The sequence below is a fragment of the Cyanistes caeruleus genome, chromosome 1 (genome assembly GCF_971803275.1).
Source record: "Cyanistes caeruleus chromosome 1, bCyaCae1.hap1.1, whole genome shotgun sequence".
NCBI classification, from domain to species: Eukaryota; Metazoa; Chordata; class Aves; order Passeriformes; family Paridae; genus Cyanistes; species Cyanistes caeruleus.
The window spans coordinates 85,188,409-85,208,646 of NC_141701.1; the positions used below are offsets into that span (position 1 = coordinate 85,188,409).

The 20,238-nt window shown below is 35.8% G+C and overlaps 1 protein-coding gene across 2 annotated transcripts in view; it reads left to right on the forward strand.

Moving 5' to 3' along the window:
* The window catches only part of EXOC2 (exocyst complex component 2), a 125,301-nt gene that overhangs the window by 54,174 nt on the left and 50,889 nt on the right, over positions 1-20,238 (forward strand). For both annotated transcript variants that reach the window (XM_086900208.1, XM_023919773.2), the window contains 4 exons: positions 10,400-10,525; positions 13,680-13,804; positions 17,137-17,205; positions 17,469-17,626. In XM_086900208.1, the coding sequence (XP_086756334.1) occupies positions 10,400-10,525; positions 13,680-13,804; positions 17,137-17,205; positions 17,469-17,626 (478 nt within the window). The remainder of the gene's footprint in view (positions 1-10,399; positions 10,526-13,679; positions 13,805-17,136; positions 17,206-17,468; positions 17,627-20,238) is intronic.

The window sequence follows — 20,238 nt, forward strand, 5'->3', positions numbered from 1 at the left end:
GCCAGTTCTGAAATGAATAGGCATATTGGAATCTGACATCCTTTGGCTTATAGGTAACTCCCATGTTTAGTGTTAGTGCATGCATATCCCAAGCCAAATAAGGTATTTTATTCTGAGAAACCACAAAAGTTTTACTGAGTTGGAACTGCTATAGAAATGTGCTGTAAATTTTCTGCAGAGGCTTTAACTCTCTGTTGCACAGATTGTGACATCAGATATGGAGTTCATGGGGTGCATCACTTGTGACAGCAATGTCAGTAAGTTTTAGCTTAAAAGCGTGCACAGACCATCATTGTTCCACTACACGGTGTGAAGTGCTGTGGAACCAACTGAAATGCCACACTCTTTTCCTGGCATCTTGGTTAAAATTCAGAATGTTTCCAAACCTCCCCCATCTTCTTTCTTTGTCAAAAGCCATCATGAGGCACCGCCACCAGCCTCACAACATTAAGTTATCAAGAGCAAAACTCACTTGTGAAAACAGCTGTGGTTAATAATTCTAAGCTTCCTTCTTCTCTCACCTGCAAAATTTTGTATGGCCATTTTCCAGCTTTTTAGCAAGAAAGATAGAGACATGATAATACTTAGTGCTTGAGACTTTTTGTTTTAGTAGTCTGTATAATTTTGATATGCAGGCTCCAGTGAGTGAGTGGAAAATGTGTCTAAATTCCTAGATTTGTCCTGAAAAATCTCAACGTGTTTGGTATTTTTTCTTGCAACAAAACTGCTTGCCTCAGCTTTATTGTCAGAGGGGCCATTATGATACAGCTTTGTTTGACTCATGGAAGAGGGAATTTAAATAACTTGAATGCTCAGCAAATGCAAGTATCAATAGTTAATATTTTGTGCATGTATGAAAGAAACGCTAACAGCTCATCAAATTCCAATAGTTTTCTTCCAGCCTTCTATGTGGTTACACTGATTATAGATTTTTGTACAGATTTTAAAATACTCAAGAATCAATCCTAGCTGATTGAATTTCTCGCTTAGTGTCTAGTAGGACAAAGGAAAGTTTCTATGTATGTTTTTTACTTTCCATAGATCTTTAGTTTTGGCATACACCAGGCAGGAGAAGGAAAAAAATGCTCAGAAGGATTGGTTTTAACTGCCAAGTAGAACAATTCTGGTTGGGATTGAAGGTACTACATGCATTTTCATCTATCTTAATAGTTGTATGCTTTTCAAACAAAGTGTGGAGATTTGCTCAGTTTGGTTATACAAGATGGTGGGATCTAATCAACTTAAACAAGTTAGAAATGTTACCTGTATGTTCATAAATTCATAGTCTCTTTTTAAGATAAAATAATAATGCATTTTCAAACATTTAAGTCTTCCACGTAACACATGCTTCAAAAAAAGATTTACTTTTTTGTTTATTGAGCATTTGGAGGAAGAAATGGGTCATAATGAGACTGGTATTCTAATGAAAAGGACATTAAATTATTTCTAGGTTTCCACTGTTTCTAGCAGATGGCAGTCTTCATATTATGAATGTTGGAACAAGCAGACAGCAATTGGAGTCCCACCTTGAGCATACCAGCTATTTCTGGCTATTCTTACCTTAGTTATTTTGCCAACTGAATCTGTGGCTTCAGACTGACAGAGTCAAAACTTTTCAGCCTAGTAAACTTAAACCTCAGTAGTAGATTGTATCTATTTTTATATTTCTGCAAAATTTTTCACATTTCAGTGGAGCTTGTGCCAAAGCATTTTGCTGCTATTTTATTAGTTTTGAAAGGAGAACTGTGCTCTCAGTCATTACACATGACTTTTACTACTTTAAGTAAGTTTGGAATAAGACAAAGTCTCTGCTTTTCTTACCTGGATAAGGTTAGGGTTTTTTAAACCATTAGATACTCTGGACAGGATTTTTGCAGATGATTGTCAAACTGTAAATATTCTCAAAGAATTTATTTGCTGGCCATGATGTATTCAGGAAGGGAAGGCTAACACTGCAATTATTTGTTAAACAAGCTAAAACACAATCCTAAGCAAATGCTAAGGAGAACTTATTCCAAATGTAGTCACTAGTGTAAGTCTACACGGTATTATATGGGACAAAATTGTTCCAGTTGTCTCCAGACATCTAGAATGCTGAGCCATTAGTCATTACAACTGAAATAATTTCATTTTCTTGTATAGAAATAGCATCATCTCCTATCGTCTTTAAGAGGTTTTGACTTATCCAGGCCAATAGTAACAACAGTCAGGAAAAATCCCCAATACTGACAAAATAAGTCTAGTTTTCTACATCCTCTCTGGGGTCATAGCATGGTGCAGTCTCTGATGCAACCAGAAAGGAACCATGGCAAGTTTACATAACTCTAATGATCTTGGAGTTCTTTCTCAGATTTTATTTCAGGGGTCAGCAGAAATCCTGTGTCTTCCAATACTGTCTATTTCCAGTTAATCAAATTTGTGTTAGTATTATTTCCAAAAACTGTAAGGGCGTATCCAGCTGTGCTAAGCTTTGTCAAATAATTTGACATTGTGACTTAAAAAGATGACAACTGCCAACAGCAAACTGTTTAATTAAATCTTTCCTTTGATTTTAATAGACATTGATCACAATAGATGCAGTAATCTGGTCATTAGTTAACTGGTTGCATTTATTTCAATGGATACAAGTAGGGCTGGGAATTCTCTCAATTCTGTGATGTAATATGTGAAGTACTTCACAGCAGCATTTTGGAGCGTTTTATTTCCCTTGAGGAATAACTCTGTACGTGTATGGATGTAGTGTTTCCCCTCAGTCCAAACAACCCTGTTGGTTTGCTGATTAGTCTTGCACTGTGTAGATGAATGTTTCATTATATGCTAAGATATGGCTGTTGTTACTCACCCATCATTGCCTTTAACCTATCTATTTCTTGCTATAGCAGACCTTCCTCATTTATGAGGCAAAAAAAAAAATGCAAGTAAGAGATGTTCATATTACAAGAAACTGCTTTACTCCAAGCCCACATGTTTCAAGGAGTGAGTGAAAGTGCAGCTAAGACAGCAGATCAGAATTTCTCCTGCGCTGAAGTATAAGCAGCCATCACAAAAAGACCAAGCAGCATTGCCAAAGGCATAGGATACCTGAATCATAAAGCTCCCATGCTCCTGTCCTTGTGTTAAGTAATTTTCCTGCTTCTCTGATGATCAGATTCTTTTGTTAGAGGTGCAGCTGTAGGTGTGGATGCAGCCATGTGCAATTGGGTGGAGCTCTAGCTCTGCTTACGTAGTAGTTCTTGTAAATACATGGATTTATTGCATTAAATAGAAAACTTAAAATGCTATCTGCCTTACTCATGGAATAGGCAGATGTGCTCATTTATTGTTTTTGAAACTTTTTTTTATGGTTATGAAGTTTTCCTGAAGCATAGATGAATTAGTGTTATCCATCCAGTCTTATCCCACTGTTTTGTCCACTAGGAGGACTTCAAATAGGTAAAGCCAGATTGCTGCTGTTATTTAGTATGTAGATGTGTTGAAGGGAAAGGGGATACATGAGACAGAAGAAAATAGAAAAGGAGTGTTTTTTCAAGCCATGAATATAAAGCTTACCATAGAAGAGCATATGCTTACCCAAAAATGCTTTGTTCTCTAGTAAGAAATACATAAATGGTGAACTGAATTGTGCTGGTATTTTATGCCTTGTATTGGCTAAAGCCTGAATTGCTGCTTTTGACCTTTGATCTTAAGATTTGTAGACATCTAGGAACTTTCAGTTCTGGTACCTGGATACTAAGTGGTTTCCTTCAGTTAAGACTTTACATATTTTTAAATTTTAACTAAACTTGGCAAATCCTCTATTATTAAAGCATAATTATAGTTTTTCACTATGGTTTATGCTTCCCAGATTTGTTGGAGTGCAGGAAACATGGAGAACATAATGACATAAAATTACATGAAAATAAATGTAAATAAATGAGATTTAGTTTAAATTTTTCCTGAGGCACTGGGCAGATAGCCAAAAGGAGTTAAGCAATAGGATTCTTAATGTGAATATCAGGAATGGAAGCTGTGGAGGTTAAGACTGTTTTCTGTGTGGCCAGTGGTTATTTTCTTAGACTTTAATAGTGGCTTAGTAGGTTTCATGATCCTTTGAACTAAAATGGGTAGGGACTCCCATCCAGTTATTGTCAAACTGGCTGAGAAAGCCTTAATTTCTTAGCAGGTTGTTGCAAACTTTGTCAAGTTTCACTCCTTGAAATTCTTATTAAAACCACTTTTGGCAGTACCTTTGATGGTGGTTCTTTGAGTGACCTAAATCACTCATCTGTGACATTAATCTTTGAGATTTTATGTCATATTATTGCAAATAAGCTACCTGTTAATAGCTAACCTAATTAGAAACTAAAGCTGTAAATGGAAACAACTGACATGGTTGTAGTGTGATCTTTCTGTTGCCCTTTGGTTTGCAAATAATACAATACACAACCTGTTAAAGTTCCCAATGTGGAGCCACTCTCCAAATAAGAGTATGATAGTACAGTCCCTGTGATTTTTTTTCTTTTAATTATTATGATTGTTTTTTCTGTTCTTGTTGCTAAAAAAGGTCTGATTTTTGCAGCACTGAGTATGATGCACAGCTCTCCAGATATTGTAAAAAACTCTGCAAGGTTTTTCTGTGCCAGAGTAACAGCAGCTGTACTTGGTGTGAAAGAGAGAAATGGATGCTTAGACCATGTTGCTCTTTCTTCTGTGCCACACTGAGATTCTATTCACCTTGCAATGAATGATCCATCTTTGTTAGATCAGACAGGCCGGCAAGGCTTGTGTCAAAAGGGCCTTTTCAATTTGTTATCCTAGCAGCTGGTTTTCTTCCATTGCCTTTGCTTACTGTACATCTGGAAGAAGAATTCTTGCAGCTGGGAGCCATTTCATGTCTAAACCACATCCCCTGTCCATAGCAGAAATACCCTTTTGACAGCAGATGTCAAGCAAACCCTTAATAGGTTATTAATAAAATAAAAAAAAAGAAGAAAAGGTGAGACAGAGAATAAAAATTGACGAGTACAAAAATTAATAGCAGATTCATTTTCCTCTTTTGCTACCTGTATGTGTAAGTTTGCTGTAATTTAGAAATTTTAGTAGAATCCAGCATGTTCAGAAGTTCAGGGGACATTCTTATTTTATGTAATTCTTTAAATAATATTAAAGTATTGTAAAGAGAGTAACTATTTGGATTAAAAAGCAACACAGGTAGCTTAAAATCAAAATTTCATAGACTATTATGAATGAAGATAGAATGAAATTCTTCACTGGCCAGAATTTTACCTTTGTGTCTGCTCCAGTCTTTAGTACTTTTTCAGGTAATTGAGTTAAAGTGAGTTTTTCCAATAGTACTGATGATCTTAATGTCTGCTGGAGCTAGTAAAATGAAATAATAGTTATTTATGTGCCAAACTTGAATGCTTGGCTCTTGTTTCAGAATGTTTGGGCCTGAAGGGCTGAGAATAAGGTATGTCCTTAGACTGTGAAATACTTGGAACACCACTAGAATAAGCCCAGTTACCCTTTTTGTAGTAAACTGAAAAACAGTTTCATTATAAATGCATTTACAGTAATGAAGACTAGCCTCAAGTTTTAAAAAGCATTCATTTTTAAATATCCCCCAATTATATCAATTTTAATCTTCCATACTCATCTCTTTTCTAGAAAAACAGGGAATTTTCTTCTTGATCACTATAAAATATAAGGTTAGAAAAAAAGTACTTAAGATAAAGAATAAAACAGTTATTCATCTGCTGAGCAGGTTAATTTTTCAGTAATTTCCCCTGCTCGCCTAATTTCTTGCCTAGACAAATTGAAATTCTCGATGCGGTGTCCTTGAAAGGAATCTTATCCTGGTTGTGTCAGTGCAGGCTCCAGGCACTGTGTGTTTGGTCAACAAGCAACAGTGGGTGGTCAGGCTGTAGCACAGGACAAGGGCCCGCTGTGCACAGGAAAAAATGTTCAAAGGTGTTTAAGGCTGGTAAGGAAGTCTGCCGCCCTTCAGAGAGTCAGGAGGGTATAGATCAGCCTTCCCTCGCTATTGTAGCCTGTGAGAAAATTCACTGTAAGATACATAATGGGTGAGAAACGCAGTAGCTGTATTCACCTGGTTGCACATCTTGTAGGGTGTTTTTTTTCTTAATTAGTCTTGCTCATATACATGATGTATATGTTGCGTGTACATGTACATGTTGTGTGTAAGCAAGTCTGTGTAATGACTGACTTTTGATTTAACATGGAAAATCTCACTGAAAAATTAACTTACTAAAGGTTGGTCAGTTGTTAATGACTGTTGCTTGTTAACAATTTTCTTTGTCACTGCAGGCAGTACTGGCACACTACTAATCCCCTGATCACGAGTAACTTCTGTAAAAATCTTTACTGGAAGTCATGCAATTGATGCACCAGGCTGGCAGAATTGCAGAGTGGCTTAGGCTGGGAGGTGAGAGATGTGTGACCCCTTCAAGAAACCTCTGCCTGCCAGACCTCAGATGGGGGAAGAAACCCAGGCAGTTGTGGAGCAATGGATATTGCAGAACAATTTTTGCACTCAGTTTGGTAATAGCTTAGGAATATGAAGGTAAAGCAGCTTCTAAAATTTTAAATCATTGACTGGTTTGCATATCATGGAAGAATTTATTTTAGGCAAATTTCATATCAGTTATCTTTTTAATGGAGGTTGTAACACGCTGCTTGCCAAGAGCTTACAGTTGACAATCCAAGAAATGGGGTCCAGGTTTGTACGTGAGCCATAGGTATTGTGGGAACAGAAGTACCCTGTAGTGTGATAAACCTGCAGTTCAGGGTCAGCACAGGTGGCTTTTGATTTGCAGAAAGTTAGAGAAATAATATCAAAAAGAATTGTGCTTTTACTGTGTACTTTAGATTCTTATTTTGGTGAGATCTTACTGCACTAGAACAGCAGAAGAGTGAACAAAACCACTGCAATATTTTTTATTTCACAGAGCCTCTGAACGCACACCTTCAAAATGTTTGTGCACAAAAAGTTGAAACCCACTAAAATCCTTTAAGAAATAAAATTAAAGCAGTATTGAGATCCTTCAAACTTTGTATTTGCTCTTCTCATGATTATGTAGTTGTAAATGTAATAAGGTGTTAATTATACTTTTGTTTTGTCATTACTGTTGGATAGAAGAAGAGAATGTAGTATATTTATTTTTCCTATGTTTCCTGTGTTTAAATATACACTTGGTACTGGAGTCACTGACAGATAATGCTCCATGTAGATGCTATATTTTGGACAAAAATACTTTTGTTTCTTAAAAGATGCAGTGTATTTTTTAAAAGTAAAGATCTACTGGGAATATTTTTTTCATGTTTTTTATCCTTCTTAAAACCTATAGCACAGTAAAAAGTTAATTTCTCAAAACGTTAAATTGTTGCTGTCCTGCATTCAGGATCTGGGAATGTAAAAATAGTACACAAATCAAGTACTGAGTGGGCAGTAAATTATTATTTGGTTAGTTTATTTAGGTTTATAAATATTATTGTCTGCAGTCCATACTGCTATTAATTCATTGTATTACATTACACTGCTAAATTTAAGCTGCTGGCTCCAGAGAGGGAATAAGTTGGGATAGAAGAAAAATTGTTTGTAGGTTAACTCTCACTTTTTTTACAAGATTCATGCTTTAGTGTAGTGCAGTCTTCAAGCGCTATCTTCTGGTAGGGTGAAAGCAGGATCAGCTTTGCTAATGTAGTCCAGATGTTTATTAGTCCTGAGGGTACATGTGCTGTTGTAGTTCCCTGCTGCTGTGTTAGACTTGCTTGTAAGGCTAGACAACCAATTAAGAAATTAGTTCATGTTAAACTTTCTTTTCCTGGTACGCCAGCAAACTGATGATGTGGTTTTTCTGGTGGAACAAGAGAGTATTCTTTACATGTTTTCTGTTCCTGGTGAATATATAAACCGGTTCGGGCTGCGTGAGCTTAGTGCATCAGCAGCAATACAGCTACCTCGAGCAAGTGGTTTTAATTGAACTTATTCACGTTAAGGTGTTTGGGTAAGTGTGTCTGTTTTTCTTAATTCCGAGCTTTAATTGGCACCGTCATTTTTAGAGACCATCTGTTTACAAGACATTCCTTATATTAACACGCTGTCTGAAAGCTGAGAACTTAAATTCTATGCAGAGAGATCAGAGAGATTGTTTTGTTGTGGTTTTTGTGAAAATAACATTGCTACACTCTTGCCGGTGTTTTTTCAATAAAATATGTTTTAAATAGCAATGCCTGTGACAATTTTGACTTAGCCTTCTTGACATACTTTTTTTTTTTTTTCCAAATAAAATGCAAATGTGTTGAATATCACTTAAAAGCTCCTGAAATCCCAGGAACTATGTGAGACATGTTTTCTCAGGGTCTTCTGCCATTTTCTTTTTATTCTGTGTAGAATTTCTGTAAGATAAAGAATATATATAAACTTTCCTTAATCTGAAAAAGAAATGTTTTTGTTTTTTTTTTTACTTCATTCTGTATGGGGGCTGGATTGTTTTCCTGAATGCTGATTAAAAGCTTTAGTTTTTTGCTTTCTCACTATTGTGCATTTTTACTTCTTTCAAAAGGAAAAATCTTTCCACAAATTCTTGTTCAAACTCACTGTAGATCTTGTGATGACAGTGGATAATATACTTAAATCACAGCAGCAGATTCTATGTTGCTGAAAACTCATCAGTTTTAAAGCTGTCATAAAGATGAGTTGTGTTTAATAAATGGTGTAAGAGTTAAATAGCAAACAGAATCATAGCACAACCTGATGATAGGAAGGCTGAGTTCACTGACTCAGTTAATACAGTGTGTCAGTCACAATTGTGAGTGATGTACCAAACTGGATCTACTTACTTATGTGTCTTATACGATGAACAGTAAGATGATGAGTGAAAGAACTGACAGTTACTTTGGTAATGATAATGCTTCAGTGAAAGGCCACAGGAAATGTCTTTAAAAACCTTTAAAGAATTGGAAAGAACTTCTTTCAAAATGAACTGAAACCCAATACTGTCACCTATTGGAAGTTTGTGATAAGTTTCACTTTATATTACTCTTTAAGCCCCAGATGTTGAAATAAAAGGATTAGGTATATCTTTTCTGCCATGCCTCTTTGAATAAATGTGCTTCAAATAGTTTTTGCTTTATGTTACTCCTGAATCTGAGTATTTCAGTGTTACAGCTGGTGGTCGTCCTCTGTGACCTTCCTGTTATTTTAAGTGAATGTATGTATCAGTGGAAAAGATCAACAATATAAACTCAAATGCTGGGATTCTCACTACAAAATTCAGCATGAATTACCAAGGGAGGTTTAATCTCAGTATAAGAAAATATTTTTTTGAATTGTGAACAATCAATCACTGAAGTAAGCTCCCCGGTGATGTTGTAAAGTTGCCATCACTGGAGGTTTTCAACACTGAACTGGACAGGGTGCTAGATAATCTCATCCTGGCTCCCTTTCCCATCAAAGGTTGGACTAGATGGTCTGCTGAGATCCTTTCCAACCTGGGCTGTTCTATAATTCTGGGAATTTTAAGTTTTTTTGTTACAGCTCGGTTGAGCAATGCTGAAATAATTTTTGATAACTATTTTCAGTAATGTCTCTATAAGGTGAATGCATAAAGCTGCTATTTAGACTTTAAAAAAGTTATTGGCAGTGTCACAGTACATTAAAAAGAACCATCATAGTCCTCCTATTCTTCTTACATGGTTGCTTTTCAAAATGCACATTAGACTCCAAGTATTCACCTCCATCAGATTAGATCCTCACATTTGTGAATAGTGACCTACATGTGGACAGGAACTCAAAGTAAAAAATAATTGTTTGATACACTGGAAAATATTTTGTGGGTTTGTAGTTATGTATAAATAAGGACATTTACAAAAGAAACATGCCATTGATTCATCTGATTCATCCATCATCCATCATCTGATGGATGGATTCTCTCTACCTGAACTCCTTAGAGGCAAAACAGCTAAGTAATAGTTGAACTCTCTGCCCCTTAACTGCTTCAACTAGACACAAAAGAAACTTTTGCTGTTGAAAAGTGTATTTAGGACATACACCAGAAAAAAAGCATGGGCAATGTCACTAATGGCATGAATACATATTTATCCATGGCTTTCAAGCAACTAATTGTAGGGCATTAATTATAAACAGAAAGATAGAGACCAAAGAATGGCATTTCTCCATGGTACTTGTGGTTTTGGCTTTGCTACAGGAGTCACTGGTGGTATTGAATACCATTGATACAGATGAACAAAGAGTCTAAATAAAGCAAGGTTAAGAATGTTTTTCTAAGATAATATTTGTGTCACTGAATTAAATTAGAATTCTACGTGTAGTATGCAGTTTCATATCAACTGATGTGCAAAATTATTCTAACTTTTGGGTTTTTTCCCCTCTGCCCAGGCAATGCATTGCTCCACAGCCCCATGCTGGACCTGGACAGTGATGTGCGTCCATCGCCAATCGGCCATCTCAGTCAAACTGCTTCACTGAAAAGGGGCAGCAGCTTTCAGTCTGGCCGTGATGATGGTAGGCATCTGTTCTATTTGAAAAAAAAAGCTGCAGCCTCCACTGTTCACTGTGTGGTGTAGTCAGAAAGCTCAAATGAAAACCCACACTCTGTGTGTTTGTTTGGGATCGTTACAAAATACAGTTCTTTCTTCTTGCACATCTCTGTTGCTTACTAAAGAAGTCCTCCATGTTTTCTGCAAGCAAAGAGCAGTTCATAAAATTCAAGTTCAAAATTTGCTTTCTAAAGTAGTGAAAGTCTTTTTCTCTACAAAACCAGGTCTTTTCTCTTAAGATAGCCACCTACTGCCTACTGTGCTTCGCATGTTATATCTTTTGTGTGTGTTTGCTCAGATGGTTCTCCTTGTATTTGCACCTTCTGTGACTTCACATATCTGGCTCTCTGATTCTTTAAACCCAAAAAGGCAAACAAAATGTTTGACTAAGCTCAAGCAGTCTGTCTGTCCACAACCAGCTGAGGCCTCTGTTTTAAGTGTCCTCAATACGTTGTCCAAATAACTTCTTCTCAGGAATCTTGCAATGGTGACATCACAGGAAACAGAAAGCATGCTTTTCACAGAACAAATCATTTGTTACTGAAATAGCTGTCTTACTGTTATCCTTGTCATTTCTCAGCCCAAAGCCTTGCCTGGAGGTGATTAACAGGTGTTAGAAAGCAAAACACTAAATTGCTGGCTGTTTTTGAATGCCATCCATTGACAATAAGAATGTCACTCTTTTGCTTAATGTAGCAAGCAACACCCAAAATCTAGTTTGCATGAGCAAGGACTTAATTGCATTTAGGACTGAAAATTCCACTTGTTATTTTCCTTTCAGAGTCTTAGTTATGGATCTGTTACATTTTACAAACTAAAAAAGGTAAATTTTGAGCAAGTTTTGCATATTTTGTAGACACCAATTTAAACCAAGATTCAAAGGAAAACTCTAGAATTGGAGCACTATAGTAATCCATCCTGTTTTCCTAGAGGTAGAATGAGTGGCCTCTGAGTTGAGTTCCTTGTGCTTAGGTGCACATGACCACTGATAGCTCTGCTGTCCTTGTTCTTCTCTAAGTGGAGAGACAAAGCAAACCGACAGTTTGGGATGTCCGTGCAAGAGCTGCTATTCCAAATGTGCTGTGATGTGTTCTGTTTTCAGTTTGTTTGTGGGTCTTTTTAGTTTGTGGTAAATTTAAGGAATGGCTTTTTTGTGATTTGGTGCATTTGGGGTTTTTTTCTCCAATATGTTTGACAATGATTGTTCGAGATATTGGTTAAAGAAATTACTAAGATTTTAAAACTGCAGCATTCGAATAACATTCAGTTCTTGCTTGAGCATATGTTCATGATAATATGTAAACAATAGACAATAGCTATAGTTTCATCTTTAGAATGGTATAGCAGAGATAATAATAGAATCAATGCAATAAAATATAGACTGTAGCTTTCTCTAGCAACAAAGTAAAAAATCTTGAATTTATGTCCAGAACTTTAATACAATGTGCAGTAGCTTATTCTAAGAGGTAGATGCTGTCTGAAGGCTTGGTACTAAGCCTGAAATATTCTTCCTCGATGGGAAAAGAGTTTCATAGATTAATTAAATCTTGCCAGTATGTTTTCAGTTACCAAAAGACATTCCTGATTATAACTTTGGATTGGTGCTGGAGCTTTTGGCAAAGATTAAATGGTTTCTCAAAGGAACTGAATTATTTTGTTAGAAATTGGGGTTTGTAGAAGTTACAGAGCCTCTACTGCTATAGCTCTGTTGACACAGCTTCCTGACATAGTCACTGGTGAAAGTATCTTATCTGTGTCCACACTAGGAGCTTTCCTAGTTGAGCTTTGATGTTCTTATGCCTCCTAAACAGATTATATCACTCTCAGTACAGTTGCACTTGAGTTATGTCAGACCCTCTTTCCAAATTTCGGGCTTCCATTATGATTTTAATTTCAAATATTTTTTTTCAAATTTTATTTCAAATTTTTTTCAAATTTATTTGAAATTTATTTCAAATATCCAAATATTTTAATTTCTAATATGATTTTAATTTCAAATACTAATTCTAATTATTAAATTCTAATTACAAAATGCCTAAACTTTTTGGCCATGAGAAGAAGCATATAGAGCAGATGTTAAATTCTCCAGTAAAGAAATGGAGCAATATGTGATCCACACCTCCACAGGTGGAAGCTGCTGAAGGCATGCTGTACTTTGATGAGATTCAAGACTGTCTACCAACACAATAAAATAGTGAGGCTCTGGTGAAGCCTACTAGTATGTAATGTGCTCTTAGGCAACTATTTTTCCTAACTGGTGAATTCCTGTTGTGTGTAGGCAACATTCTGTAGCAAAGTCGATATAAAAATATACTTCATGCATTTTTCTGCATTTCCACAGTGTTACATAGGCTGATAGCATATTTTTAATTTATCATTTGTACAAGACCTCATTTTATACTTAAAAAACAAACATCAACAAACATGTCATTTTAAAGTGTTTTAGGGGTTTGGCTATTTGTTTTGGGGTTTTTCAAAAAGTGTATGATTTCTTTGTCCAAAGCAGACTGTAGTTCCTGAAGTGAGATACAGGTCTCTTATCACTGTTGTGCTGATACCCTGTTTTGTTAAACCATGGTAATCATGAAGGTTTCCACAGAGAACATAGATGGTTATGGAAGAATATTTCACAAGGTTTCCTTTATTTTCTGTGTTAATGAGTACTTCTGCCTCTGTTCAGCTTTCTCTTTACCCCCTTCCATCCATTGCAGAGGAAACTGAATAAAGCTATCTGTCACCGAGATTTCATACGAAACTTTTCTAATGTCTTGATTGATTTTACATTACCTTACATTTTAGACTGGTTTGAAGACAGAAGACTGTCTGAATGGATTTTAGGTGGATTGCTTTAGATAACCCCACAAGGGGAACTATTCTGTAGATACTGTCATAGTGCTAGCACCTTGTAAGCATACAAGAGGAGAAGAAAGAGCTTGTATGTGTACAGATTGTGTACACATATATGGACTGGGCTTTAAATTTTTTTAATTTTATCCAAAAGGTTTTATATATGCAATACAGTCATTTGTGTAATACAGTGCAAAAGCAAGCTAGAAGTACATTATTGTTATTTTTAAAAATGTTAATGTTGCTTTTTCCATCTCCTCTCCCCCTTTTAGCTTGGCGATACAAAGCTCCTCAGCAAGTTGTATTTGTTGAAAAGTTGACAAAACTTGTTGTAAGTCAGCTGCCCAACTTCTGGAAGCTCTGGGTTTCTTACGTGAATGGAAGTTTATTCAGTGAGGTATGAATTCCTTTATGTAAAGGACTTATAAGTAACAAAGGTCTGTAATAATTGTATTTGAAATATTATATTTCACTGGTAGAAGTAACAACTTACTTTAGTAAGAGATGTTTATTTTTAAAAGAATATAAGTATACAGTGGAATTATGTTGAATTCTGGCAGTGAGGATTGTGTGTGTAGCTGTGGCTGTGTTCCAGTTACTGGACTCAATAATATCAATAATGTGTACTTTCACCTCTTACTCATAGCAAGCCCTTCACTGGTGATCTGAAGAAATAGCACATTGCATGAAGAGTAGAGATATGTAAAAGGCAGAGTAATACAGAAAAATACTGTTTCCTTTCTTTGGAAAAGGAGTACTCATTTCTTGAGTTTGAAGTATTTGGAAGTGAGGTTAGGTTCAAGACCAGAGTTATGAAATAACCAAGGCACAGAACAGAATTCATGGATACGTTGTAGGGAGTCTTGTCTGCAAAGTTAGTCACCTGCAACTACCTGTGCTACTACTCCTTGCTCAGATGATCTGATTTTTTCAAATCATGCAAATGTAATCCTGATAATCCAAGAAGGGGAAAGACAAAAGTAAAGATTTATGACACATGCTGTTTTAAATGCACACTCTTAACAGATTTTGAAAGGATACCTCTCAAAATTAATTTTTGATAAATTAATTAACTGTAGTATACTATGTTCTGCTGTGTTTAAATTCTGAAGTCATCACATCTATCTGCTGTTCTTTGCAGCTATAGTAGAAAACACAAAAGCCTTTGAAAAAGAACATTTGGAAGCTTATGTTCTTATTTTCCATTTCTCTAACCAAAGAATTAATTTATCTATTTATTGCCACTTTTTAAATCAATATAATGTTTTCATATGATGGTACTGATAGGTACTATAGCCCTTTACGTGTTGAACACAATGTACAGAGCATTATAGCTTCAGTGAAATAGCTGCTATGTGTGATCCTCATATTACATGATAAAAATCAAAAGAAAGATATGACATGTACACATAATGTTCAGTAAAGGAAGTAAAATCAAGAATAAACCTTAGTACTGTTGACTTTCACAAAAATAGTTTATTTCATAAGGGAAATGACAACCTTTCTTTTTGACACCAGTACTGTTGAAAATTAAACTTTACAAATTCACCTGTTAAGTTACTGTGTTATTTTTTTTCTGTCTACAATGAAATAGAAAGCAGCTTCTAGAGAAACAAGGACCTGAACTGTAAACAAGGTTAAGAAATCTTGCTTATGAAAATAACTGCAAGTGGAAAATGTAGTGGTCTCCTGTCCTCCCTGAACAAAACATTGTTTCATTGTATTTAAAAAAGGAAAGGTAGTTTTGTTGTTGTCCTGTAAGGTTAACATATGCTCTTCTATGTTTGGGCCTGATTCTGAGAAATTAATCCCCATACATTTGATTTCTTCCACTCCTCTGGTCCTTACAGAAACCCCACAAATTTGTGGGGAGATAGTAAAGCATCCATTCCTCCTGTGTGTTCTGCATGCCACAGTCAATTGAGGATGAGTGAGAGGAGGGGATGACATAAGCTGGAAGACTTCTAGAGCACCTAAGAATATCTCTCATCACAGTGCATTCAAGACTGAAAGTTTGTGTTTTGCTGTCACAAACAGTACATATTTTAATTGTCCATGAAGAAAATTCTATTACCATGTTGCTTGCTATTTGTCATTATTCAGGAAGGAAGGCGATGGCTACATTTTTTTTTAAGAAGCGCCCTATAAAAAATGGTATATAGGGTTATTTCAGTTAGCTTATTTAAAACTTCAAGACATTTTAAAAATGTAGAAAGAGAATCACCATATATGCATTTCAAGATGTGTTTTATGTTGTTCAGTTTGTAGGGTTTTGGCAGTTTTTCAGAATTTTTTAGTTCTGAAAGGTTAGCTGTATGCCTTAAAATATCGTCAGTTAAGATGTATGTGGTATTTCAACAGTTTGAAAAGTTGAGTTCTTTGAATCACTCGAGGTGAAGTCACAAATGTGAGTAGTAACCGTTGATCTTACCACAAGATAGTTTTGGTCTGTCTGTGCAGGAAAGGTTTAAGATTGGTCTTCACAAAACCACTGAAAATTAAAAAAAAAAAATGATATCACAGATCTATGAATTGCTCTGTTTAATCCAGCTGTAAACCAGTCTGAATTTAAAGTTGCTATCTGAAGTTTCAAGGAATACAACTTGCTTTCTTTTTAATGTTTTAGAAAAGAGAAGTGGGAATTAAATGCAGTAATAATTTGAAGGTTGTTCTCCTTGACTGAAATGGTGTAATTCAGAGCTTTAACATACAAGAGTTTCATAGCTATGTATTTTCCAAAACTGTTAAGCAGTTTGATTTTTCTCTAATTTTTGATCACTTACAATTATTTGTCTTAAAAATCTTACATGCTTTAACTAAAGAAGGATTTTGAAAAACATAAATTAATTTCAAATTAATTATTTGGAAGTAAACTGACTGACTGACTTCGAGGACACTCCTGTCATGTTATTGCACATCTTGTCCAGTAGATGTTGCTGTACAAACATAAAATAGGAGATAGTTTCTAAGTATAAAATTTGACATCTGCACTTCACCTAGGATTTGAAATAACTTTTTCAATGTAATTTATTCTAATGAGATCGCAGTACTCTCCACAGAAGGGTAGAACTACAAACAGGAAGACTATTAGTCAAATCATGTTTTTCTTCAACTGTAACTGTCTCATGCAAAGTGTTCCTCTGTTCTCAAAGAAGTGACAATAAAGATGCTGCTTATTTTGCAGTATCTTTTACAATTAGTTGAATTATTTGAAGAGCATTGTAACAAATACTGTTCCTAAACCAAACAAAAACCTTGCAACTCTTTCCCTCATATCATGCATTTCCAAATTTCCTTCATTCCAAAAATTGTCTCCCACTTCACACTGATGTCTTTCTCTGGTCAGCTTCTGAGCTAAAAAAAATACAGTTTCTTTATATAAACTTGATGCACAAATGGAAATATTTTAGACCTCAGTAACACTGCAGTGAGAAAATTTCAACCTCAAGAAGTTTGTACTGCTTGAGCTACTCTTATGTTTGTCTCTGACTTAGTCTTAAACACACATTTTTCCTCAGAATTATACATTAGGGTACTTACCTACAGTAAGTTGAGTTTATTGAGATATATGTATTGCATTTGCTTAGTGAAATGCCCTGAGTTAGTTTTTATAATTACATCATAAACTCACCGGTTTTCACTTCTTCACTTTGAAACCCCCCTTTTTCAGAATTATTTTAACAGTGGTTATAAGACACTTACACTTTTCAATTTTCTCATTTTCACAAGACTGCTGAAAAATCTGGCCAAATGGAAAGATCGAAGAAAAATGCTAGGCAAAGACAAAATGATTTCAAGGTAAGTAATTGGGCAAGATGCGGTGGGGAGAACCTTAATTTCTTTCATTTGTCCTTCATGGCAAGATACTTAGTATCACCTTGAAAAATAAGATTTCTTAAATAATTTGTGTGCCCTCATACCTCCTTCTCCTCTCTTCTCTACCATATGGAGCCACCTGTAAATCTAACATTACTACCTGTTGTATATAGCAAGTACATGGCTGGTTAAGCATCTTGGTAGCGATTTTTCCTTGATTTTTCTTTCCCTTTCTTCTGATGCAGAAAATGATTCAGGAAGTGATGCACTCTCTGGTAAAACTTATTCGTGGAGCCTTGCTTCCATTCAGCCTCAGAGAAGGAGAATTAAGACAGTATGGTGGCTGGGAGATGAAATCTGAACTTTCTGGCCAGTGGCTAACACATGTTATCCAGACTGTAAGGTAAATGGATCTCTGGACCCATAAAATCATTCTGTGCATGGAATATGTGTGCTTTAAGAGAAAATGTTGTGTTCATTGCATTAAATATGCTGAGTTTCGAGAATGTTAACATTTTCAAAAATAGGATTGCAAAAAAAATTGCTTATGTCAGATTTAGGATTCTATGTGCAAGTGTAATTAACATGTAAGTCTCATGGTATAGTCTTATATAATAATAATATATTCATTTGTTCCCTTAGCATCTTATGAAAATGTTTGAACAAAATATTTGCCTGACACAGCGTAGAGCATAGACACTCAGTGAATGAAACATGATTTGATTCTTTAGGGTAGAAAGCAGTTATTTGCTGCATTTGCTACATGTCTTGCTGTCTTTGCCAAAATGGGTGAAAATATGTTTTTCACTGTAGTCATTGTTGTTTCATAATTAACCTTAGATCATAATTTATATTACAGTTGTTTAATGGAAGGTGATACTCCTGCTTATAATGTCATTCTGCTTATATTTTTTTATGAAATTAATAATGTACATTTCACTGATTGCGAAATGACTCACTAATATACAGAATTTGCTTGCATTTGTCTATGGGGCCTACAAGAATTGTCATTATCTTTTGAAAAGTAACTACTCCTTTTGAGTAATACCTGAGTATGATACTGTACTTTTTATCTCAAGTTTTCAAAGCAGGTAACAGGCAAAGCATGGATGAAGAAAAGAAAGGGGTATAATCATGTATAAGATGTTCTTAGTGCAGCTGGGGCGATACACACCTGTTGTCAAGTCTGTTTAACACTTTCACTCTGTTGTCACTTAAATTATCTGTACTCTAACCACACAGAAAAATATTTCCATGGGAAGTTTGTTATTCTGGCTGAATTTTATGGAATGCTTTCAATTTAAGAAGGCGCTGACTTGATGAAAAGTTATGAAGTGTAGCAGTGTTGTCCTTTTATGAGAAGCAAGCCATGAATTTCACTCAAATTATAAAATTCTAGGCTTTAACGCTTGCACATCTGTAATACTGACATGGATATGTAAGCAACAGTTCTCTAAAGGGTAGCTGTGCTCCTGCCATCTGAGATAAGATCCAGGCTGAGGCTACAGACTACATGAAGGCTCTCTTTCAGAGAATCTTCTTTTTTTTTCTGGGCACAACCCTTGTAATGAACTGAGAGCTGGGGAAATCCTCTCTTCTCTCCTACTCCTTTCCTCACCTTGTTTTCATAGTGATGGCACTTGAGCAAAGTGGACTAGACTTTACTGCAAAGTGATCAAAAGTAGAGAAGAAAAGAGGCATCTGGAGAAGAGGAATGGAATATGTCATCATAGGGTACTGATCAGTGATGTCCAGGTCAGAAGTTTATGCAAGTGCTGCAAGTACATTAATTTTCAAGCCCCCACACTTTGATAGTCTGGCAAAATTCTTGTGACTCAGTAATGATGAAGGTAGGCTGTTCCCAAGAAGAGTCTACACATTGCCTAAGACCTTTATTTGTTGCAAAGTTATGTAATACCTTAAGCCTTATTTTCACAGTTCTTAAGTAAAATTATTATGATGCATATGATAGAATTTTACTCTTTTCTGTCATTCATCTTGTCAGTCACAAATGATTTACCGTTTTCTGCTTGTATTTAAGAGTGATAAAACTCACAGTATTAGATTACAAGGAATTGCTGTTACATCTGTGTGGTCTTATTTGTTCAGCTTGTGTGTCTCACACAGCTGATATCACACATACGTATTTATGTGTATCAAATAGGTGGTAGCACAGTCTTTCTCTTGTACCCCATCTTGTCATTGCCCAGTATGAATAGGTTCCAGAGAATAAATTACAACTATGCAATCAACTGAGCCTTTGGTGGCAAGACTTTTGCGTTTCTATAAAGGTACGAAAGGTTCGTATTCATTAGGATGTATTATAAGAGAAAAAGGACGATCTTAGGCATGTGACAGCTGTGTGCTCAATGGAATCAACTCTAGAGTACAGGACTTCTGTGCAGCCTAAAGTAACTTAAATTTCTCACAGATGAGGATTTGCATTCTGTTTCCTGGCTGTCTGAGATAGTACAGATTTTTCTAATCTACTAATTCAGCAGTTGTGCTGGGTGGAGAGCAGCCTGGTTAATGGTGGGGATTTAGTGGTTTGTGCCCAATACCGGGGGTACGGAACTGGAGCCTACAGGTGGATGATTGGAAATGTTCCACTTGTTTGCTTTGTGCCTTCCTATTCCTCCACCTCGCACTTTCTATTACCTGTGCTTTCCCCAGTGTTAGCAAGTAGGACAGATGGCAGTGACTACCTTTGAATTGTCCTTGCTTACATATCCAGGAGTCGGATAAAAGCAGTGAACATCCCTCTGCGCCCCTAGACTAGACATGACTGCAGCTTTTTAGTTGAAAGCTGAAATCCTAATTCTTGCAAGTAGCTGTTGTGGTACTATTTATAAAGGAAAAAAAACAGAGATTAATGTCTCCATCCTCACCTGTAGTACAAGTGTTTTGTGCCTGGTCAGAGTTGGAAGCAAAACAGTGAATTATTTTACTCCGTACATGATGCTGTAGCTGTATTTTGACTCCTTGAATATATAGATTCTTAGCAATCTGCACAGT